The 18,733-nt window shown below is 32.0% G+C and overlaps 2 protein-coding genes and 1 pseudogene across 2 annotated transcripts; all 3 read right to left on the bottom strand.

The window, feature by feature from the left end:
• Positions 1-984: 984 nt before the first annotated feature.
• Positions 985-3,296, bottom strand: LOC114760924 (2-oxoglutarate-dependent dioxygenase DAO-like). The gene is made up of 3 exons (XM_028950232.1): positions 2,891-3,296; positions 1,925-2,243; positions 985-1,356 (listed from the first exon to the last, which is right to left on the bottom strand). Exons 1-3 carry the CDS (start codon positions 3,232-3,234, stop codon positions 1,090-1,092), a joined length of 930 nt encoding a protein of 309 aa, XP_028806065.1. The 5' UTR covers positions 3,235-3,296; the 3' UTR covers positions 985-1,089.
• Positions 3,297-5,851: 2,555 nt separating this feature from the next.
• On the bottom strand, positions 5,852-8,632 carry LOC114760926 (2-oxoglutarate-dependent dioxygenase DAO-like). Its single transcript, XM_028950234.1, has 3 exons — positions 8,190-8,632; positions 7,415-7,733; positions 5,852-6,100 (listed from the first exon to the last, which is right to left on the bottom strand). The coding sequence occupies exons 1-3, from the start codon at positions 8,630-8,632 to the stop codon at positions 5,852-5,854; spliced, it is 1,011 nt and encodes a 336-aa protein (XP_028806067.1).
• A 2,173-nt stretch (positions 8,633-10,805) lies between these two features.
• Positions 10,806-16,626, bottom strand: LOC114760925 (2-oxoglutarate-dependent dioxygenase DAO-like; annotated as a pseudogene).
• Between the last annotated feature and the right edge of the window lie 2,107 nt (positions 16,627-18,733).

Below are 18,733 nucleotides of genomic sequence, written 5' to 3'. Positions count from 1 at the left end.
TTAAAAGGGCCGGCCCGTGGCCCTCCAGGGCCGGCCCTTTTAAGCCCTTGACCCTCCAAGACTTATTTCCCATTTGAAGGGAAAAATATAAAGCCCGGCCCTCATAATTTCAAGGCCTAAACGAGCTAGCCCGACGAGTTCAACCCGTTTTCCCGGCTCTACCTTAAACACATTATTACTGACAAAAGAACAGTTACTGCCACTGATAATAGATATCTTAGGTTCAACCAAGAAAAAAATCATAATTTAAATTTTGTAGCTAAATATACCCCAAAAAAAATTCACAACTAAAAAATAATAATAATAAGGACATGTTTGGTATGTTGAGAAAGTGGACTGGAAGAGAACATAGGCATATAAATTAATCTTCAATATCCATGAAAAATGAAAGAGAATACTTAAAACTTTGTTTACCATGAAACCAGGAGAGTAATTGAAATCAATAAATATAAAAATATCTAAACATCTTTCCAACTCTAGGTTGCCCCTTTCTGGCTAGCCAAACATAGGGTAGGGGATTCGCCGAAAAGAGGGGATAAGAAAAAACACCTTGATGTTAACTAAAAGAGGTCAAAGATAAAATGGTACTAGAGAGATTCTATGTTCAAACTTCTCTTATGCACTTCAATTCTTCACTATTGAGGTTAACAAGAACCACCTTGTGGATGTTTTTTAATATACATAGCCTGATGGGCTCTAGAAATCAGATGATTTATATGAATGAATTCCTTGCACATCTGGTTAATGATGTATTACCTTCAATCCTTAATATAAAAACTAGTTGACTAATTTAAGTAAATTGAAAAAATTAGTTAAATTACTTATTTATAATCGATAAATGTTCTCTTCCTTAATATACCCTTAATAATTATGTGTTAGCTAGAACCCGTAATATGTGCAACTACTACAAGAATCACTTTGAGAAAAAAAAAAAGAATAAATATAAGAGATAAGGTATGATGGGGTCTTATATTTAGGATTAAATTGAATGTTAAACTAATTCTTATATTAAGGACTGGAACTAATATAATTTAAGATTACATCCAGACCATTAAGATTAAATTTAGATGATAAGTTGAATATCTAAATTTAATCAGAGGATGCACATGTAGAAACACGTAATAAGGCAAGGGCTTCCCCAGCATGCATTTTCTGGGATACCCTAAGTTTCCTGTAATGTTCATAAGAGAAAGGAAGAAAGAGACGAGGATGATGATCAGAGTCCACAAGCTCCTCTGGCGCTTCTATATCTCCCTCCTTTGGTCCCAACAGGAATGAAGCTATTGAGATTCTCACACTAGCTTCCTTGCATTCTACTCTATGCTTCACTGTCCCGAACCTGCCATTACTCCATACCTACACACATTTGAGCTCGTGTTTTACAGAGAGTCTAAAATACAAGTTCTATTATTCACTTCATAATTTGTAAATGATAATATTTTCTTATACATACGTATATGAATTTAGATCCGCTCAAGTTGCAACCCCTCAATTTGTTTCAATTTTAAGTTATAGTTTGGGTCGATTGAACAGTTTAAACTTGTCATTTTTATAGACATTGTAGTTCAACATAAGAAAGAAACAAATATTATATTTCCCTGTTTTAAGGGGGGGGGACAATTTAAATTTTTAATCGAAATAACGTAGGAAAACGATATCGATGTTGCATCCTCCTAATTTAGGAAGGAAAGAACAGAGTAAACATTTAGATGAATCAACTGTTAAAAATTAAAAACCAGACAAATTGAGGGAATTTGCAAATTCCATGAGCATAGCGTTCGGGCAAGTTTACGAAAAATAGTCATACTTTCAATCATTTTAATTTGGAAAATCTTCTTCCATTAATAAAAAATTGTCAAGACCTAACAAATTTCAGAACTTGATGATGATTTAAGATTGAAAGCCAACAGATATTATAACTTACATGAGCAATATCACCAAGAACGGCAAAGAGGGTTCCTGGGCAAGGAGGCACATCCACAAAGGAACCAGACTTGTTCATGACTTGAAGGCCTCCCACATTTTCATCGTCTTGCAGAATGGTGAGGAAGCTTGAGTCTGTGTGGATCTGTACACCAGTTGACCCTATACTTTCTGGTGTGAAACTGTACTTGTTAATCCTAAACTGACATGGCCATCCCTTAAAATATTCAACTCCTTTCAATCCCAAACTCTCTGCCATCTTCTTTGATATATCCATCAACAACTCATGAATTGCTTTCCCATATGCTTCTATGACCTTCCTGCATCCCACACATCACAAACACATACATAGTTTGGACGACGACAACAACAACAAGCCTTATCTAACTAAATGAGGTCAACTACGTAAATATAATTTCATTAGATTCTATCAATAACTAACTAGTTAGATCTATTATACACTATGAGATCCTATTTCGGAACTTCCTTACAATGTCCTCATTAAATTCCCCTTATACCGTCCTTTCATAGGGCTTAAAGGCCATTTGTCAACACAAAAGTCACATAAGGCCATGCCAGTGACACTTATAACAAGCATTTTCTTTTCGGTGTGAATTTGGATGCAGCAAAAGGCAATAAGAATCCATCTCAACTGCCCATTTGCAACTTCACAAGACCACGCCAGCTTCATCCCAACTATCTATAAAATATTCCCAAGACCCGTTTTCATCAAAAAGCACACATCACCTTCGTGCAAACCACACATGATCTCTCTCTGAAGTGTGTTTGGTTTTTTTAGAATTTTTCTCACAGGCCTTGTAATTGGTGGTGTCCACTACCACTACATAGACACACACTGACATTTTTGCCCCCACTGTGGCTGCTTGCAACGAGACAAAGCTTTTCCTAAATTAATTGATGATATTATATATACAACTGTAAGGGAAAAGAGATAGATAGAAATTACGTTTGGTGCGGAGAGGCGTCTAATCGAGAGCAGAAAGATAGAACGGCGTGAGAAGAAGCCATGTCGTAGAGTCCCAAAGCCTCGTAGAGAGGATTCACCGCACTTGGAGCCATATAGCCACTTCCTGCAATTACTTGTTCAGTGTTTCGCATCTTGATCTCTACAGGAAGATCAAGTAGCGATCTCACCACTTTCTTCATCTCAGACATTAGGTTTGAATCTATCCCATGGTTCGTCACTCTGAAACATCCCCAATCTTCGCACGCCTCTCTCAGCCTCTTCATCTTCAGCTCTTGAGGATTATCTGCAGATTCTTGCAGATCGATCACTGGCACGTCGCTCATCTTTGCCACGACTTTTTCCCTCCTCCTCCACTGCCTGTTCCTGCTGTCGATTTCTTGTCCTGACCGAGAACAAAGCGCGATGATATGGAGGCCATAGGGGTCCCACCATATTACCAGTTGGCCGATGCTTGTCAAATTTATTGGACAATGTTTTTTTTTTTTGTCCTTTTTGGTTAATAGAGATTAGAAGGGCAGCAAGATCAAATCCCGGAACAGATACACAGTGTGGGGTGCGCGTAAGTGTGAAAGTCCTTTTTATGAGAAAAGGATGAGTGGGGTAAATAAAAAAAAATTTAAGAGACAGAAGATGATAAGAGACGCAAAAATTGTGCTCAAGACAATGTGAGAGAGACATTAGCTGTTAGAGTTAGGATGATAAGAGATGCAAAAATTGTGCCTAAGAGAATGTGAGAGAGGCATTGGCTGATATAGTTACTTATGTATGGAAAAAAAAAATGTTGTTAATTTCAATTCAAAACTTATTATTTTTCAATTAAAATTTATTATTTCCTAATGAAATATTGTCATAATCTGAAATCAAGATAAAAGGGTTAACTTATATTTAATTTTATTGGTCCAAGTGACCATTAGATTGTGGGATCAAATTCTTTTCTACTTTCCTAAAAAATTTTCCCTCCTCTGGCCCAAAAAAAAAAAAATCCCTCTCACCTGCAAGGGCTTCGGTGAGGGGTTCAAAATTTTTTTAATTAAAACAAACAAAATGGAATTTTTGTCATTACCTTTGAATTTCAAAACTTAAATTTGGGTTTACATTTTCTTTGTCATTTTGAAATGTTATGAATATTATAATTTCAAAGTTCTTTATCTGAAATTTTTTCTTTGAAAAACTCTAGGTATTTTTTGCACCTAAAAAATTTTTATGGTGCTTGGTGATCCTAGTAGAATATTTTATGGATAAGTTTGTACCTTAATCTTATATTTATCAATTCCTAAACCTTGTTTCTGTACCTTGTCCTATGAGTTCTTTTTCTCCCAGTGGTAAAAGAAAGTTAGCTTATTTGCCATAAAGTTATACTACCTTAGATAATTAATTTACAAATATTAAAAAAATTAGTTAAATTAGTGATTCACTTATTTGTAATGAGTATGAGTTATATTCCTCAAAATATTCTTATTAATTATGTGTATTTTACTTGGTAGAAAACTTTTAACATGTATAATCATCATAAGAATTACTTATGGGCAAAAGATAAATATGAAAAACAAAGTAGATTAATATCTTATATTTATGATCAAATTAAATCTACTACTAACTCTTATATTAAAAATTGGTAACAGTATTTTGCAAATTATCCTTATAAAAATTTGGCGGAATGAAAATCAAACTGATAAAAATTGATAGGAGTGGCAAAATGGAGCCGAGTAAGAAATATCTATATAAAACAAATTATTGGTATGCTTGAAAAACGCGAGGAAGCACTTCCTTACCTATGGCATGATAGAAATTGGAAATAATGAACACGAAAGTAATGAAAATGGACAGACATAAAAAAACCTCAACATTCCTAATCATAAGTGTCCACCAGGAATGAAAGTATCCAGCTGCAAGTTGGATCGAGCTCGTTTAGGAAAATTGTGAGGGACGGAATTTAAAATTTTGTTATTCAAATGGTAAGTGAGCCCATATAAGGGTTGGGCTTCGTAAAATGACCTTGTTTTTTTTCTAAAATTAACCCATTTAGGCCCATGGCTTGTGAAAGCTAGCCCTGCAGGACTGACCGTTTACGGAAGGCAACTTAACATGAAGGTATGGGGCCAGGATAGTCTTTTTAATTTGTAAAACTAATTTCCATCCAAACCGCGACGTCCCAATTTCCATTGTCTTTTGAATGTAATGAAAATCAAAGAAATTTAGCAGAGGGAGTTTAATCCCTATAGATTTGTTAGTGGTGTTTTATTAATCACTGATCATACACTCAAAGCCTCTGACTTTTTATAATGTTTTGAAAAAATGAAATTAGCAAAAGAAACCCCAAAGTAAAGTAAGACTCTCCTTTAATTTATAAAGCAAAACTAGACGGATCAATAAAATACTAAACAATAATTCATCTTACATCACCTTCATATTCTTTTAATTTTATATTACAAAATAACCCTACTCCGAACAAGTTTGGTTTTATAATGAATTTGGAAGTGTAAATTTGTTAGCAGTAATTATTTATTTCTTTGCTTAAAGAGATCAAAATGATTTATCTAGTTTAAAACTTGAGACGCCCAAAAACAAAAACCAAAATAACTAAACATGAAATTCTTCATTAAAAATAAACCATGAATGATGTTAAATATTTTTTTTTCTTGGGATGAGGTATGAGTATAAACCCAAAGTTTACACCCTCTATATATATATATATATATATATATATATATATATGTATATAAATATATAAATATATATGCTAGGTATAAAATTCTTCGTCATAATCATCAAACTGAGAATGATTCTGAATACACATAACTTGATGGGCTCTAGAAATAAGATGATTTATACGGATGACTTCCCTGCAAATGTCTGTTGTGATTTAAGACTACATCGAGGGCATTAAGAACTCATAATTAGATTATTTATTGATTTATTTTAAATCTAAATAATCCAAATTTAATCCGCGCGTAAGAAGGCGAGGGCTTCTCCGGCATGCATTTTCTGAGATACCCTAAGTTCCCTGTAATGTTCATAAGAGAACGGAAGAAAGAGACGAGGATGATAATCAGAGTCCACAAGCTCCTCTGGTGCTTCTATGTCTCCCTCCTTTGGTCCCAATAAAAATGAAGCTATTGACACTCTCACACTTGCTTCTTTGCACTCTACTCTATGCTTCACCATCCCGAACCTGCCATTACTCCATACCTACACACATTGAACTCGTGTTTTGCATACAAGTTGTATTATTGATTTCATAATTTTGTAAATAATACAATTTGATTATGCATCATAAACACATGTATTTGGATATTCTAAAAGTTGCAATCTCCTCATTTTGTTTCCATTTTTAAACTCTAGATTTTGAATCAAGTCAGGAACATTTCTGCAAACCAAACAATAGTTTTACATAGCAAAAGCAAGTTTTCTAAAACAGAGTAGCCAAACATATGTTTCACATTTTATATTCATCAATTTATAAAAATTTACCTAACTTAAAATATGAAAGAAATGAATATTATTGCATTCTCCTTGGGAAGGAAAAAAGTAACATAGTTCATCAATTCCTGTAAGTTATACCCCTTCCGTTCTTAATATAGGACCTAATTAAAAGGTTGATCTTAGTTCTAAATATAGGACATATTTCTTATATTTACCAATTTTTTCCTAAATTATCCCAATTAAATAATTAAATACCACAATAATACTTATTATTCATTAATAATACACCTATATATTTTATAAAATGAGTGAGTATTTATTACTCATTAATTCCACACATGCATCAAATATCAATTCTACCGTTATATATTTTTAATAAAATAATTTAAAACATTTTTTGAAGTGTCAGTTTTTTAAAGAAGTTTTAACTAAGGGTGTTTTGAAAAACATATTCCTTATTTATGATTATTACCTAACTTAACTAACTTTTTTAATTTAATCAAAGTAGTTAAATAGGTCATATACTAAGGACGGGAGGAGTATTACCTATGATTCTTTTTATAAGATCCAAATAATTAAATTATGTACGTAGTTTAGAAAGGAAAATTTTAAAATCTCAAATCAGGAATGACTACAAAAAAAAATATTATTATTTGCTTTTCAAATATTGTCAATTGTTATTAAAGTATAGTAAACAAAACTGATTTGAAATTTTGAAATTTAAAGGTATTTTTTGGAATTCTCCCTTTAAGAAACTATTGAAATTAGTTAAAAACAATAAATATGTAAGAATTTTTTTTTAAAATATGCCTTTATTTATAAGAGAGTAAGCATGAGAGAGAGAGAAATGGTGAGAAAAATATTTTAAAAAATATATAAGATAAAAATACATTTAATATTCAGACAACTCGTAACTGGCTCTTATAAAATAGACCAGAGGGAGTATCATTCTTTTGAGTGTTAACTTTTCGCGGAACAAAATCATCTATCAAAGTTTTACAATCGAACAACTATATCGTACATTTCAATCTCTAGTTGACAATGATTTAATATTGAAGGCCAAGAAATATTAGAACTTACATGAGCAATATCACCAAGAATGGCAAAGAGACTTCCTGGGCAAGGAAGCACATCCACAAAGGAACCAGACTTGCTCATGACTTGAAGGCCTCCAACATTTTCGTCATCTTGCAGAATAGTGAGGAAGCTTGAGTCTGTGTGCATCTGTACGCCAGTTGACCCTATACTTTCCGGTGTGAAACTGTACTTGTTAATCCTAAATTGACACGGCCATCCTTTAAAATATTCAACTCCTTTCAATCCCAAACTCTCTGCCATCTTCTCTGATATATCCATCATCAAGCCCTGAATTGCTTTCCCATATGCCTCTATCACTTTCCTGCTTACCACATTTTACAGGCAAGGTAAAAACTGAATTGTTTGATTAAACTAATCGAGACAGTATTTCAGAGATCAGTGATCCAATCATAGTTAAATCAAAGTCAACCCAATCATGATTATGAGAATATATTTTAATTAAAAATATACAAAATATTCATGTATAATTCTAAAAAATTAATATTTAAATAGAAAGACATTAATCTACAAGGAAATAGAACATCTATATGCTACGGATAATAAACCTGTGTTGTTTAAGCCTTAGTAGGAGAAGGCCAAAAAAAAAAAAAAATTCAATATAACCCAATCGATTCATCCAAAGTTCTTAACTGGATCGGTCAGCTGAAACTGATTTATCAGTTCATTGATTTGACTGGCCAATTCAGATTGAGTTTTATAATAGCATGGTAATACAATGAATAAGTGTAAGGAAAAAGAGATAGAGAGAGAGAATTACGTTTGGTGGGGAGAGGAATGTAATGGAGAACAGAAAGCCTGGACAGCTTGAGAAGAAGCAATGTCATAGAGTCCAAAACCTTCATAAAGAGGATTGGCTGCACTTGGAGGCATATACCCACTTCCTGCAATAACATCACTATTTCGCACCTTAATCTCCAGAGGAAGATCAAGCAAAGATCTCACCACCTTCTTCATCTCTCCCATCAGCCTCCAATCAATACCATGGTTCTTCAATCTGAAACATCCCCACTCTTCACATGCCTCTCTCAGCTTCTTCTTCAGTTCTTGAGGATTCTCTGCAGAATCTTGCAGATCAATCACTGGGATGTTGTTGTTGTTGTTGGTTGCCGCCATGCCTTCTCCTCCTCCTCCTTCTTCTTCGCCTGTGGTTTTTTCTTCATGAACACTCACCTTGTTACCTCCCTCTGCTTTTATCTCCATCTTTTCTTGCCTAACACATCGTTTCTGGGGATCTTTCTGATGAATTTCTTCATAGCTTTGTCCTGTTCTTGAACCGTTTTTCTCTTACCTCTATGTTTTTTCTGGGTCCCACCATGGTTCCATTTAACTGAATCACATGAGTTCAAAAGGTTTGTTGAAACTAATTTAGCTTCTTCTCCCCCCCCCCCCGCCCCAAAAAAAAATTTTAGGCCAACATTATTCCAAAACTACTCTTTAATTTTTTTTGTCATTACAATTTTCTCTTTCTTCATCGATATTGTTGAACCAAATTATTAAGTCTTAATCGTAAGGGTTATTTTTGAAAAATATATAGGTCAAGTTCATTAAATTTATTATGTCAAGTTTTTCAACCACACATGGTTGTATGTCATATTTTTTCACATGAGTTTATAATTAAATGATAATATTTTAAAAATAGAACATATAGTCATACGTGATTGTAAAACATAACATAATGAATTTATTTGACAAAGAAACGTAGGAAGTACAAGTATTGAGAGACCATCTTTTTTCTTGTGCCCTTGTACTGGTTCCAGACAACGGGGTTTATATAAAGTGCAGATTGACTAATAGTTTATCAGTATCACTCTTCTAGTCTTTAATATAAGACTTATTTAACTAATTTGATTAGATTAAGAAAGTTAGATAAGTTAGTTAATTATAAAAAATATGATATGTTTTTCTTAAAACACTGTAATCATCTTTTTTAATACCCTCTCTCATTCTTTTACTTGATTATGATTAAGGGAGTATCAATATGAGTAATTTAGAAAAAAAAACTAATAAATATGAGAAATATGTCTTATATTTAGAATCAAAATCAACTCAGTAATTAAGTCCTATATCAAAAACTAGAGGAGTACTATTTTTCCAAAAGCTTTACTATTTTTTGTTTTGATGACAATGAACGATAACGAATTAAGAAGCCATGAAGGTTATGCTATAGTATGTTCGGTGTAACGGAAATGCCTGACTCATCCTCCTTTCTTATACTTCCTCTGGTTCTTAATATAAGAATTAAATAACTAATATAAATATTAAAAAATTAACCAAATTTGTTATTTGTAACACATATGTGTTGATTTTTCTATAATATTCTTTTTAATCATATGCATTATAATTATCTATTGATGAAAATTTTTATAATATGTATAATCATTAGAGATATTTTGATGAAAAATTATAAATTTGATAGGCTAAGTGAATTGATATTTTATATTGAGAATCAAAATAAACTCATTTGTCTATTCATATATTTAGAACTAGAGGCGTAGTATTTTTAATAGCCTCTTTCCCTTTCTTTTAATTTTTCTCACTAATACCAAAAAAATTGTAATGGACATTTTACACCAATTGTGGTGGGAAGGATGTAAAAACTCAATAGTATTTTCTTTTTGGGGATAAAAAACTCTATAGCATTTTCATATGAGATTGTTGACTTTCTACACTGATTCTATATTAACAACTGTTATAGAAAAGACCTTTTATACCCATTCAAACAAGCAAACTAAATAATTATTTAAGTTATTGAAAAATTTACCCTTTTCTAACTAGTGACAATTACAACCGGTGTAGGAAGTGAAGAAATATTTTGTTATCCTTTAACTTTTTTTACATCAATTAAAAATAATCGGTGTTGGAAATCCTTTTTCAGTATCAACGGAATTTATACCAATTACGAAACCACGGTAAAAATCCTCTTGTTAACCTTTTTGAAAAGGCATTAATGTTGCATTAGTGTCTACTCCTTCGCAAAAATGGATGAATTTTAGGAAGAAGAAAAAAATCACTTAGCTTTTTCTCCCTTATCACCATATAAAAAAACGCCTGGCTTATTTTGAATAAATTAATGTCAATCATTTAACCAATGTTTTTTGGTAGGCATCATTTAACCATTGTTGATTACGTACGAAGAAATTTGATTGTATGGATTAGGGATCCAAATAAACTAATAAAAGAGAAAAATAGAGAAAAGTGAATATTAAGAAAAGTGTACATTGGATTCTACTACATAACTTAATAAAAAGAAGTTGTGTATCTAAATTGCATTATTGAATGCAAATGATAGGCATCGTCTTATTGAAAACCATCTTGTCTGAAATACTGTCAAGTATTAAATGTAGATGCTTTCTCTCAACAAGAATTTGAATCTTGGTTTGTCAAGTTATGAGAGAGACTAACCATTTTTACTAAACCCAACCCCTCATTGGTTAGGATTCAAGATTTGAATGGGCGTGTAGGAGGGCTAGGGCTTCACCAGCACGCATGTTCTTAGATAATCTGAGCTTCTTGTAATATTCATAAGCAAATGGAAGAAAGAGAGGAGGGCGATCAACAGAATCCAGCAATTCTTGGGGTGCTTGTATTTCTTCTTCCTTTGGCCCCAGTAGAAATGAAGCTATTGAAACCCTAACACTCGCCTCCTTACATTCTACTCTATGCTTCACGGACCCAAACCTTCCATTGCTCCATACCTTTATCATGTTACAAATTAAACTTTCAAGCTCATCAAAATTGTATCAGCCAGTAAACTAACTAATCAGTTTGGTCTAATAACATGCACAAACATACAAAATGTTCAATCTATATATATAATATGTGAAGTACCGATAGATTTTATTTTGTGGTAATTAAGGAGGCGGAACAATTTGTGGGGACCCCGCACAGAACCTCTCCTATGCCTTGCCCTGCTCTTAGCATCCTCTTCCTTAATCCTCGTCCTTCATTTTATCTACATCCTATTTTATAACCCATTCTTACTTTTTAAATACTCATAGTTCAGATTTCACATAATGCACAAAATATTAAATTGGACTAGTTACAAATTCAGTCATCAGATGGTGCGTGATGACCTTATGTGATTTTCTTTTTCTATAATTGATAATAAAAAATTAAAATTTGTCTTAAAATACCACTTAATAAAGCTTCAAATTAAGAAAAAACAAACATCTAATTCATAAGATTGATTTCTGAAAATATAAGATATTGCAACTTATATTAATTTTCTTTTAAAAATGAGATATAGCAATTTGTATTAATCTTCTTATTAAAAAAATAAGATACTGCAATTTATACCAGATTGATCTTGCAGTGTTAAGTGTGTGTTGTTAGGCATAGATGAAATATAGGATGAGGATTAAAGAAGAGGATGATAAGAGGAGAGGAAGACATATGAGAGGCTCCGTGCCCCCCGGGGGGACCCATGGTGGCTTCAATTTTAGGGATCAGCATAATAATGAAAGACAATCTACCATTAATTTAAAGAGATGACTAGTGTATAGAGTTGGGGTAGCCAAGAGAATATGCTAAAATGGACGTATGATCATAAGAAAAGATAAGATTCATAATGAATATATAGGATGAAGAATTTGTGTGACAACTATTAAAGAGAAAAAAGAGGTGAGATGATTTGGGCATATACAACATTACAAACAGGGCCATTAGAAGTGTCAGGGAAATTGATAGATTAGACAATATAGAGTTTGAACTGTTAACGATTTATCCAAAATTTTAATTGTTACAAAACATAATAGTGCCGCATGATCTTAGCTCATCTGACCTAGTGAGATAAGACTTATTAGTGGTTTTTAATTATAAAATTCCAGTTAATTCTAGTTTCAATATATACTTTTTTCAACACGAGTCTTAGATAATTAAATTCATTAATAAATACGTTATTCTGAATATAAACTACAAAAATGAACAAGTCAGCTGAATTGAGTTTAAAAACCAAGTATTGTACAATTTGATTTGCTTGATTAGGGTTTAATTAAGAGGAAGCTAAAGAACTTACATGGGCAATATCACCAAGAATGGCGAGGAAGCTGCCAGGGCAGGGAGGGACATCCACAAAGGAACCAGACTTGCTCATGACTTGAAGGCCTCCAACCTGTTCATCATCTTGCAGAATGGTGAGGAAGGCACAATCTGTGTGGATCTGTACACCTGAGAACCCCACAGTTTGTGGTGTGAAGCTGTACTTGTTGATCCTGAACTGGCATGCCCATCCCTTGAAATAATGTTCACATCTTCCTTCTTCTAACCCCAAGCTCTCTCCCATCTTCTCTGCTATCTCCATCAACACCTCATTCACTGCTTTCCCATACGTCTCTACCACTTTCCTACATACTTCATTATTAAGATCCACGTATTTCATCTCGTGTTTATAATTAAACATATGTCTCCATCACTTCCCATATGTCTCAATTAATATTCATATTTTAATTAATAATTATTAAGATCCACACAAAAATGTAAAATGTTTTCCACATGAGAAATAGAAGGGGAGAAGAAAGGCGACGGTTTGAAAGAGTGATTCAAGGGTCGATTAATATAATTGTATATAATTTAGTTAAACTTGAAAAAATAATATTTAAAAAATAGGAAAATGATTAATTCACAATAAATGAAACACTACTCATGTACAGATATACTATATATATAAACAAAAAAATATTAAAGCACAAATATAATGCTTTTGCTGTTTCTTTTTAACTCAAAATAATGTCATTTCAAACTCAATGAGAAGAGAAAAACTATACTTTAAAGTACTTTCTTCAATCCTAAATATAGGATAATGACAAGGGGCTTACTTTAATCCCGAACATAAAACTTTAATCCACTTTGTATGTTTTTCAAATTTATGAATTTTTTTTTGGAGGTATCCTTATTTATTGTGTAACATCCTTATTTTAATCCAGTATTTAATTAAATTTATAAATAAATATATTTTAGTATTAAGTTTAAAAAAAAAAAAGAAGTTAGATATAGGCAAATTATTATTATTATTATTTTAATAATGTTTTTGTATGTGATTGTGTGTGTGTGGATGATATTCTAGAAAATTAAACCATGGTATAGAAGTCCCACATCGACTAATTTTTAGAGTGAAGGAGTTTGAGGAGCCTATATATAGGAGCTAGTGGGTGGAGCTTGGAGTAAGTAAATAATTTTCGCACATATCTGAGGTAGTCTCAGAAAAGTGCTAGTTTTGATTTTATTAACCGTTGGATCGGACTGAAATTTGGTCAGTCCATTTGGGACATCCAAATCGTTAATTTCAACGGTTGGATCACCCTTTTGATCTTCGAGTTACAAGTTATTAAGTACATTTTTAACTTATATCTTTTGGATTTAGCAGATAGAGTTCTGAATAGTAAATTAGCATTTTAAAGTTTATTCACCGTTAGATTGAGCTATAATTTGGAGGATAGTATTATGATGGATAGGAAATTAAATTCAACGGTTAGATTATAGGTTTAACTTCTGTAGTGAGAATAACTTGGTTCGTACTAAGTCTATTTGTCTAAATCTTTCAAAGATGGAATATAAGTTATAAATTTATAGTTTGTCTATTTCCATTATGAATTTGATGATTCTAATGAAATAATCTAATAATTAAAGGATATTTAAGTAAGAAAATTTAGAAATTGAGTCTAAATCACATATATATATATGTTTCTCATTCTAAACCTTAGAGAAATGTCTTTTAGGCTAGAGTTCTGAGTAAAATTAAAGCTTTTAGAGAAGGAGTTAGAGGCTAGAATTTTGTGAGTAGCCTACTCAATTACTATAGAGATAATATTTTAATTTTTTTTGTAGATATAAACTCTATTGTGGCATTTTCGAGGTTGGACTCTGGTTGTAGTTGACTGATAGCTAGGAGACCAGGTAACTAAATTTCTATCTGTTGCATGCTCTAGTATGAAGTTGGTGAGTGGTTTTATAACTAATTCTATAAAAGTATATTACGTTTTGTATGAACTGTCTTGTGGGATGCTATTTTAAAAAGGATTGACATAGTTTGTATTGCAAGAAATTGGTGATCATGATTATAATGTGTTATTATGAAATTCTGTTGATTATGCATATAAATGTGTCATTTTGAACCCTGTGCATCTATTTTGGGTGGGGAAAGGAGATAATTGGAGTTATTGAGATTCATATACTTGCCACGTGGTATTAGCCTCCATACGGAGCTCTATGGTTGGCTGCTATTATTGTCCCACTAGTTCTTCGAGGGACTGCGACACCCCACTAGTTCTTCGAGGGGGGACCCATGGTCCACCGAGTGCTCTGTGGTCTTTGGCCGGTCCACATCATTCGTGTGGTGAGCTTGTTAGAGTTGCCAGTCAAATGGAAAGATTAGCCCATGGGTCCAGTCGGCGGAAATAAGGAGGATATAAGGATGGATTGGGTTCAGGAATTGCATATGACATGAGATATTCATTGATATTTATATCTTTTAAATATATGACAAGTATGTTATCTCTTTTGAAATGTATCCATTGCATGAGAGTGGTGGAAATATTTGTCTTGTATGATTATTGTGAGTTTAAATGTTAAATAAATGTTTATCAAATATTATTAACTCTGTGTATCCCACCTGACACCTCGCTAGCCCATGCTAGGGTGTGGGATAGGTAGGGATTTAGTTACTGAGACGTTGTCTCACTCCTGTTGCTTTACCATTTTCAGGAAACAATACGTTAGCGGGACCTTCGGGGAAGACTCCTGAGGCTCAATAACTGTAGCTGACAGTGTAGAGCTTCTGGACTTTATTTTATGTAATCTTTTCGTATATTGCCACACATCAGGACTGCATTCATTTGGAACTTATTTTACCTCCTTATATTTTCATGTCGTTTGACTTAGTGGATGTATTATACTTTCTATCTTTGGTTTATTTTGTCTGGACATTGGACTAGAGTGCTGGTAGTGGGCCTGAGGCCCTTAAATTGCACGTGATTGAATTACTGTGGATCCACGATGTGATAATGGCAATTTTGGCAAGTTTAGTTGTTGCTAGTGTTGACTAAGATAGTCAAGTCTAAACTGCTATTATAATTTATCATTCAAAGGTGTATTGTTTTATAACCATGTTTGCCATGATTACAAATATAGGTTATTCTTTTTCTAACCATGATAGTCTTAATTAAGGTCGAATGTTTTTCTATCATGGTTAGCCCTTAATGATGTGATTGCTCTTAAATAACCATGATAGGGTATGTTTACTAGTTTTAATCTTTTCTATCATGGTTAGTTCTGGTTAGTAAGTGATGATGTTACATATTGCACATATTAAGAGGATTTTAATCAAGTCAGCATATGATTAAAGAGAGTATTTAAGAAAAACTAACACAAATTTGTTACAAATGATTAATAATTGCCTAATTTACTTAATACCTGTATATTAATTATTTCACTCTTATATTAAAGATTAAAGTTAAGGGGCCTCTCCTCTTCCTTTGCTAACCATTACATCAATATTTCAATGGTTCATATTTTAATTTCTTTAAAATTATTATTGAAATATTAAATTATTAAAATAAATAGATAATAAAATACAAATTACTAAAACTTAATTTCAACAATTTACAAATGCACTAGAGACTTTTAAAAAAAATTTATAAATAAAGTTTTTTTAAAAAATAAAACCTAAATTGTTGGAATTTGTCTATGTAACAGTCAGAAAAAGAAGAAAAGAGAAGAGAGGACAGCCCTCTCCAAGTCCAACTTAATCAATTTGTTCAAAACTTTTAACCAATCAGGGACTCGTTCAGTAGTCTGACCAACCAATTGACCCGAGTTGAGTTTTAATACTCAGAAAAGAAAATGTAAACTAACCTTTGGTGGGGTGAGGCATCTAATTGAGAACAGAAAGCCTGGATAGCTTGAGAAGAAGCCATGTCGTAAAGTCCTAAGCCTTCATAAAGAGGATTGGCTGCACTTGGAGGCATATACCCACTTCCTGCAATAACATCACTATTTCGCATCTTAATCTCCAGAGGAAGATCAAGCAAAGATCTCACCACCTTCTTCATCTCCGCCATTAAACTTGAACTCACACCATGGTCTTCACTCTGAAACATCCCCATTCCTCACACGCCTCTCTCAGCTTCTTCTTCACTTCCTGTGGCTTTTCTGCAGATTCTTCCAGATCAATCACTGGGATGTTGCAGATAGCCATGGCTTCTTTTTCTTTCTTTCTTTCTTCTTCCTCCTCTTGCTTCTGCCTTCTATATATGCCGAAATGATCTTTCCAGGTAGAGTTATAGTGGGATGGATCGAAGATGGACGGATCTGAGACTTAATTACATGACCCTCGTGGCGTTTTTTGATTCGTCGGTTTTCAGCTTCCAGTCAATGGATGGTATTTCATTGTTGTAAGCCAAATAAAGTGGAAGTAACACAGAGGAACAAGTAACTACTGGTTTTTAGAGGATAATTTCTAGACGCCCTTGTGGAACGTGGAAGACTTTATTTGAGTAGAAATTATTTTTTAATAAGAAAATTATTTGGAAAAATAAAATTAGTTAATAATGATTGATCAATTTATTTAAATAGTCATATTTTAATATGTAATAAACAAATCAATCATTTTAGTAGGAGAAAAATGAGATTTGAAGATCTTGTACAAGAGTACTATAATATCTTTGTCTCACATGTTTAGTGTTTATAATTAATACATAATAATAGAGGTATATAACAAATTATTAGATGTTGGACTCTCCAGTAAATTATATGAATATTAATTGAGTATAAAGATTTTGATTATTCATATATCTAGAGGTTTCAAAGTTTATGCCAATTCCTCTTCCAAAAATTATTTTTAACATTTATAGTTAAAATTTTCTTTTCATCTGTTTTTCATGAAGTAAAATGATATCAATATAAAAAAGTCAATTATCACACTAATTTTCTCCCTTAACTTCCGCGATTAAAACCATGTAGATTAGCTTTGGCAGTTTTTCTCTCCTTCCCTTGGGACCTGGAGTCCCTTTCTCTATCACCACAAAAAATTTAATATTGAACTAACACTATTACAACAGATATTTTTTACTTCTGTTCTGGAGAACTTTTATTTTATCTCTGTTTTGGGGATATAAAACGAAAGGACACTATAATTAAATCTTTTTGGGCTAACTACAATTTTATGACTTTGATGTGTCGACCATTGAATTGGAAGTACAATATAAAAAATAATTAAGAGGTTCAATTCTAGTTCCTTCATGAAATATGGCAAGCATTATGAATCAGAAAAATGAATTCTATTGGAGAACCAAATGATTGGAAAATTTCAAATCTTGAACTCAAGTTTTTTTTTTTAATGATATGGGCCCAAAAGAAATTAAATATAAATACCATCACATATCTTAGAGAAAATACACTAAATGACCTAGTCTTTTTCTAAAATATTTTTAAAAAATTCCACTTCCATTTCTGCACACCAAACATGCCATAAGATTCAAACTTCCACTCTCAAATTTTTAGTATGTTAATTTTAGATTAAAAAAAATCCATGTAAATCTTTGAAAAAAATTGCAGTAACTGATTTAAACTTTTCTTTTAGTCGCCAAATGCCATTTCCCTTTCCATTATTCAAGTTCAGTTCTTAAATTATAAAATATTAAAATTGGAGTTTCCGTAATTGTTCTTCTCCGCCTCAATTCCGTAATTGTCAAGACTTCAATCGCTAATGGCGGTTGGTATAAAGAATCCATTGAAAAGAAAATGAATGAAAATAATTAAAAGAAAGCCAATGAAAAAATTTTCGGCCAAGAATTTGTTTGGTATGCGCTGAAACTGAAAATGAGTTGATAAAAAAATATTATATTGGGAGAATGAAAATATGCTTAAAAAATTGAGCTATTTATCATATTATTTAATAAAAGAATATAATATTATTAAAATTTTTTTTGAGTTTATAGAACAATAATATTATTAAAAAATTCAAAATTCAAAAAATAAATTAAATATATGATGATTAAATAAATAATTAGAATATAAACAATAAACATAAAAATCACTATAAATATTAAGTTATTCAAAACAATTAATTGAAAATTAAATAACAAAATATACTAGAAAGTTGAATAAGGAATGAAAATACATCTAAAGGCGAAAAAGGAAATATGATCTCGCAATTTGTAAATTGGAATGGTCATAAGTAAAGTCAATAAAATGTGAATTTTTAATGTATATACTGTAACTTCCTAATTTTTGTATTCCTAAGATTTAAGTAAATTTTAATTAAAGTAGAATAGATAGAGGCTAAATATGTATTGGGTATGTGTATAA

The sequence above is a fragment of the Neltuma alba genome, unplaced genomic scaffold (assembly GCF_004799145.2).
Source record: "Neltuma alba isolate B1F8T4 unplaced genomic scaffold, ASM479914v2 tig00011051_pilon, whole genome shotgun sequence".
NCBI lineage: Eukaryota > Viridiplantae > Streptophyta > Magnoliopsida > Fabales > Fabaceae > Neltuma > Neltuma alba.
This window is presented reverse-complemented; position numbering and strand designations above follow the sequence as displayed.

Bases quoted from the DNA above. Each gene is read 5' to 3' on its own strand.
- LOC114760924 (XM_028950232.1), bottom strand. From the start codon at position 3,234: ATGAGCGACGTGCCAGTGATCGATCTGCAAGAATCTGCAGATAATCCT. The intron at 2,244-2,890 runs GTAATTTCTATC...TGTGGGATGCAG, and splicing joins GACGCCTCTCCGCACCAAAC to GAAGGTCATAGAAGCATATG. The intron at 1,357-1,924 runs GTAAGTTATAAT...AAATGTGTGTAG, and splicing joins TTCTTGGTGATATTGCTCAT to GTATGGAGTAATGGCAGGTT.
- LOC114760926 (XM_028950234.1), bottom strand. From the start codon at position 8,632: ATGGAGATAAAAGCAGAGGGAGGTAACAAGGTGAGTGTTCATGAAGAA. The intron at 7,734-8,189 runs GTAATTCTCTCT...TGTGGTAAGCAG, and splicing joins CATTCCTCTCCCCACCAAAC to GAAAGTGATAGAGGCATATG. The intron at 6,101-7,414 runs GTAAGTTCTAAT...CAATGTGTGTAG, and splicing joins TTCTTGGTGATATTGCTCAT to GTATGGAGTAATGGCAGGTT.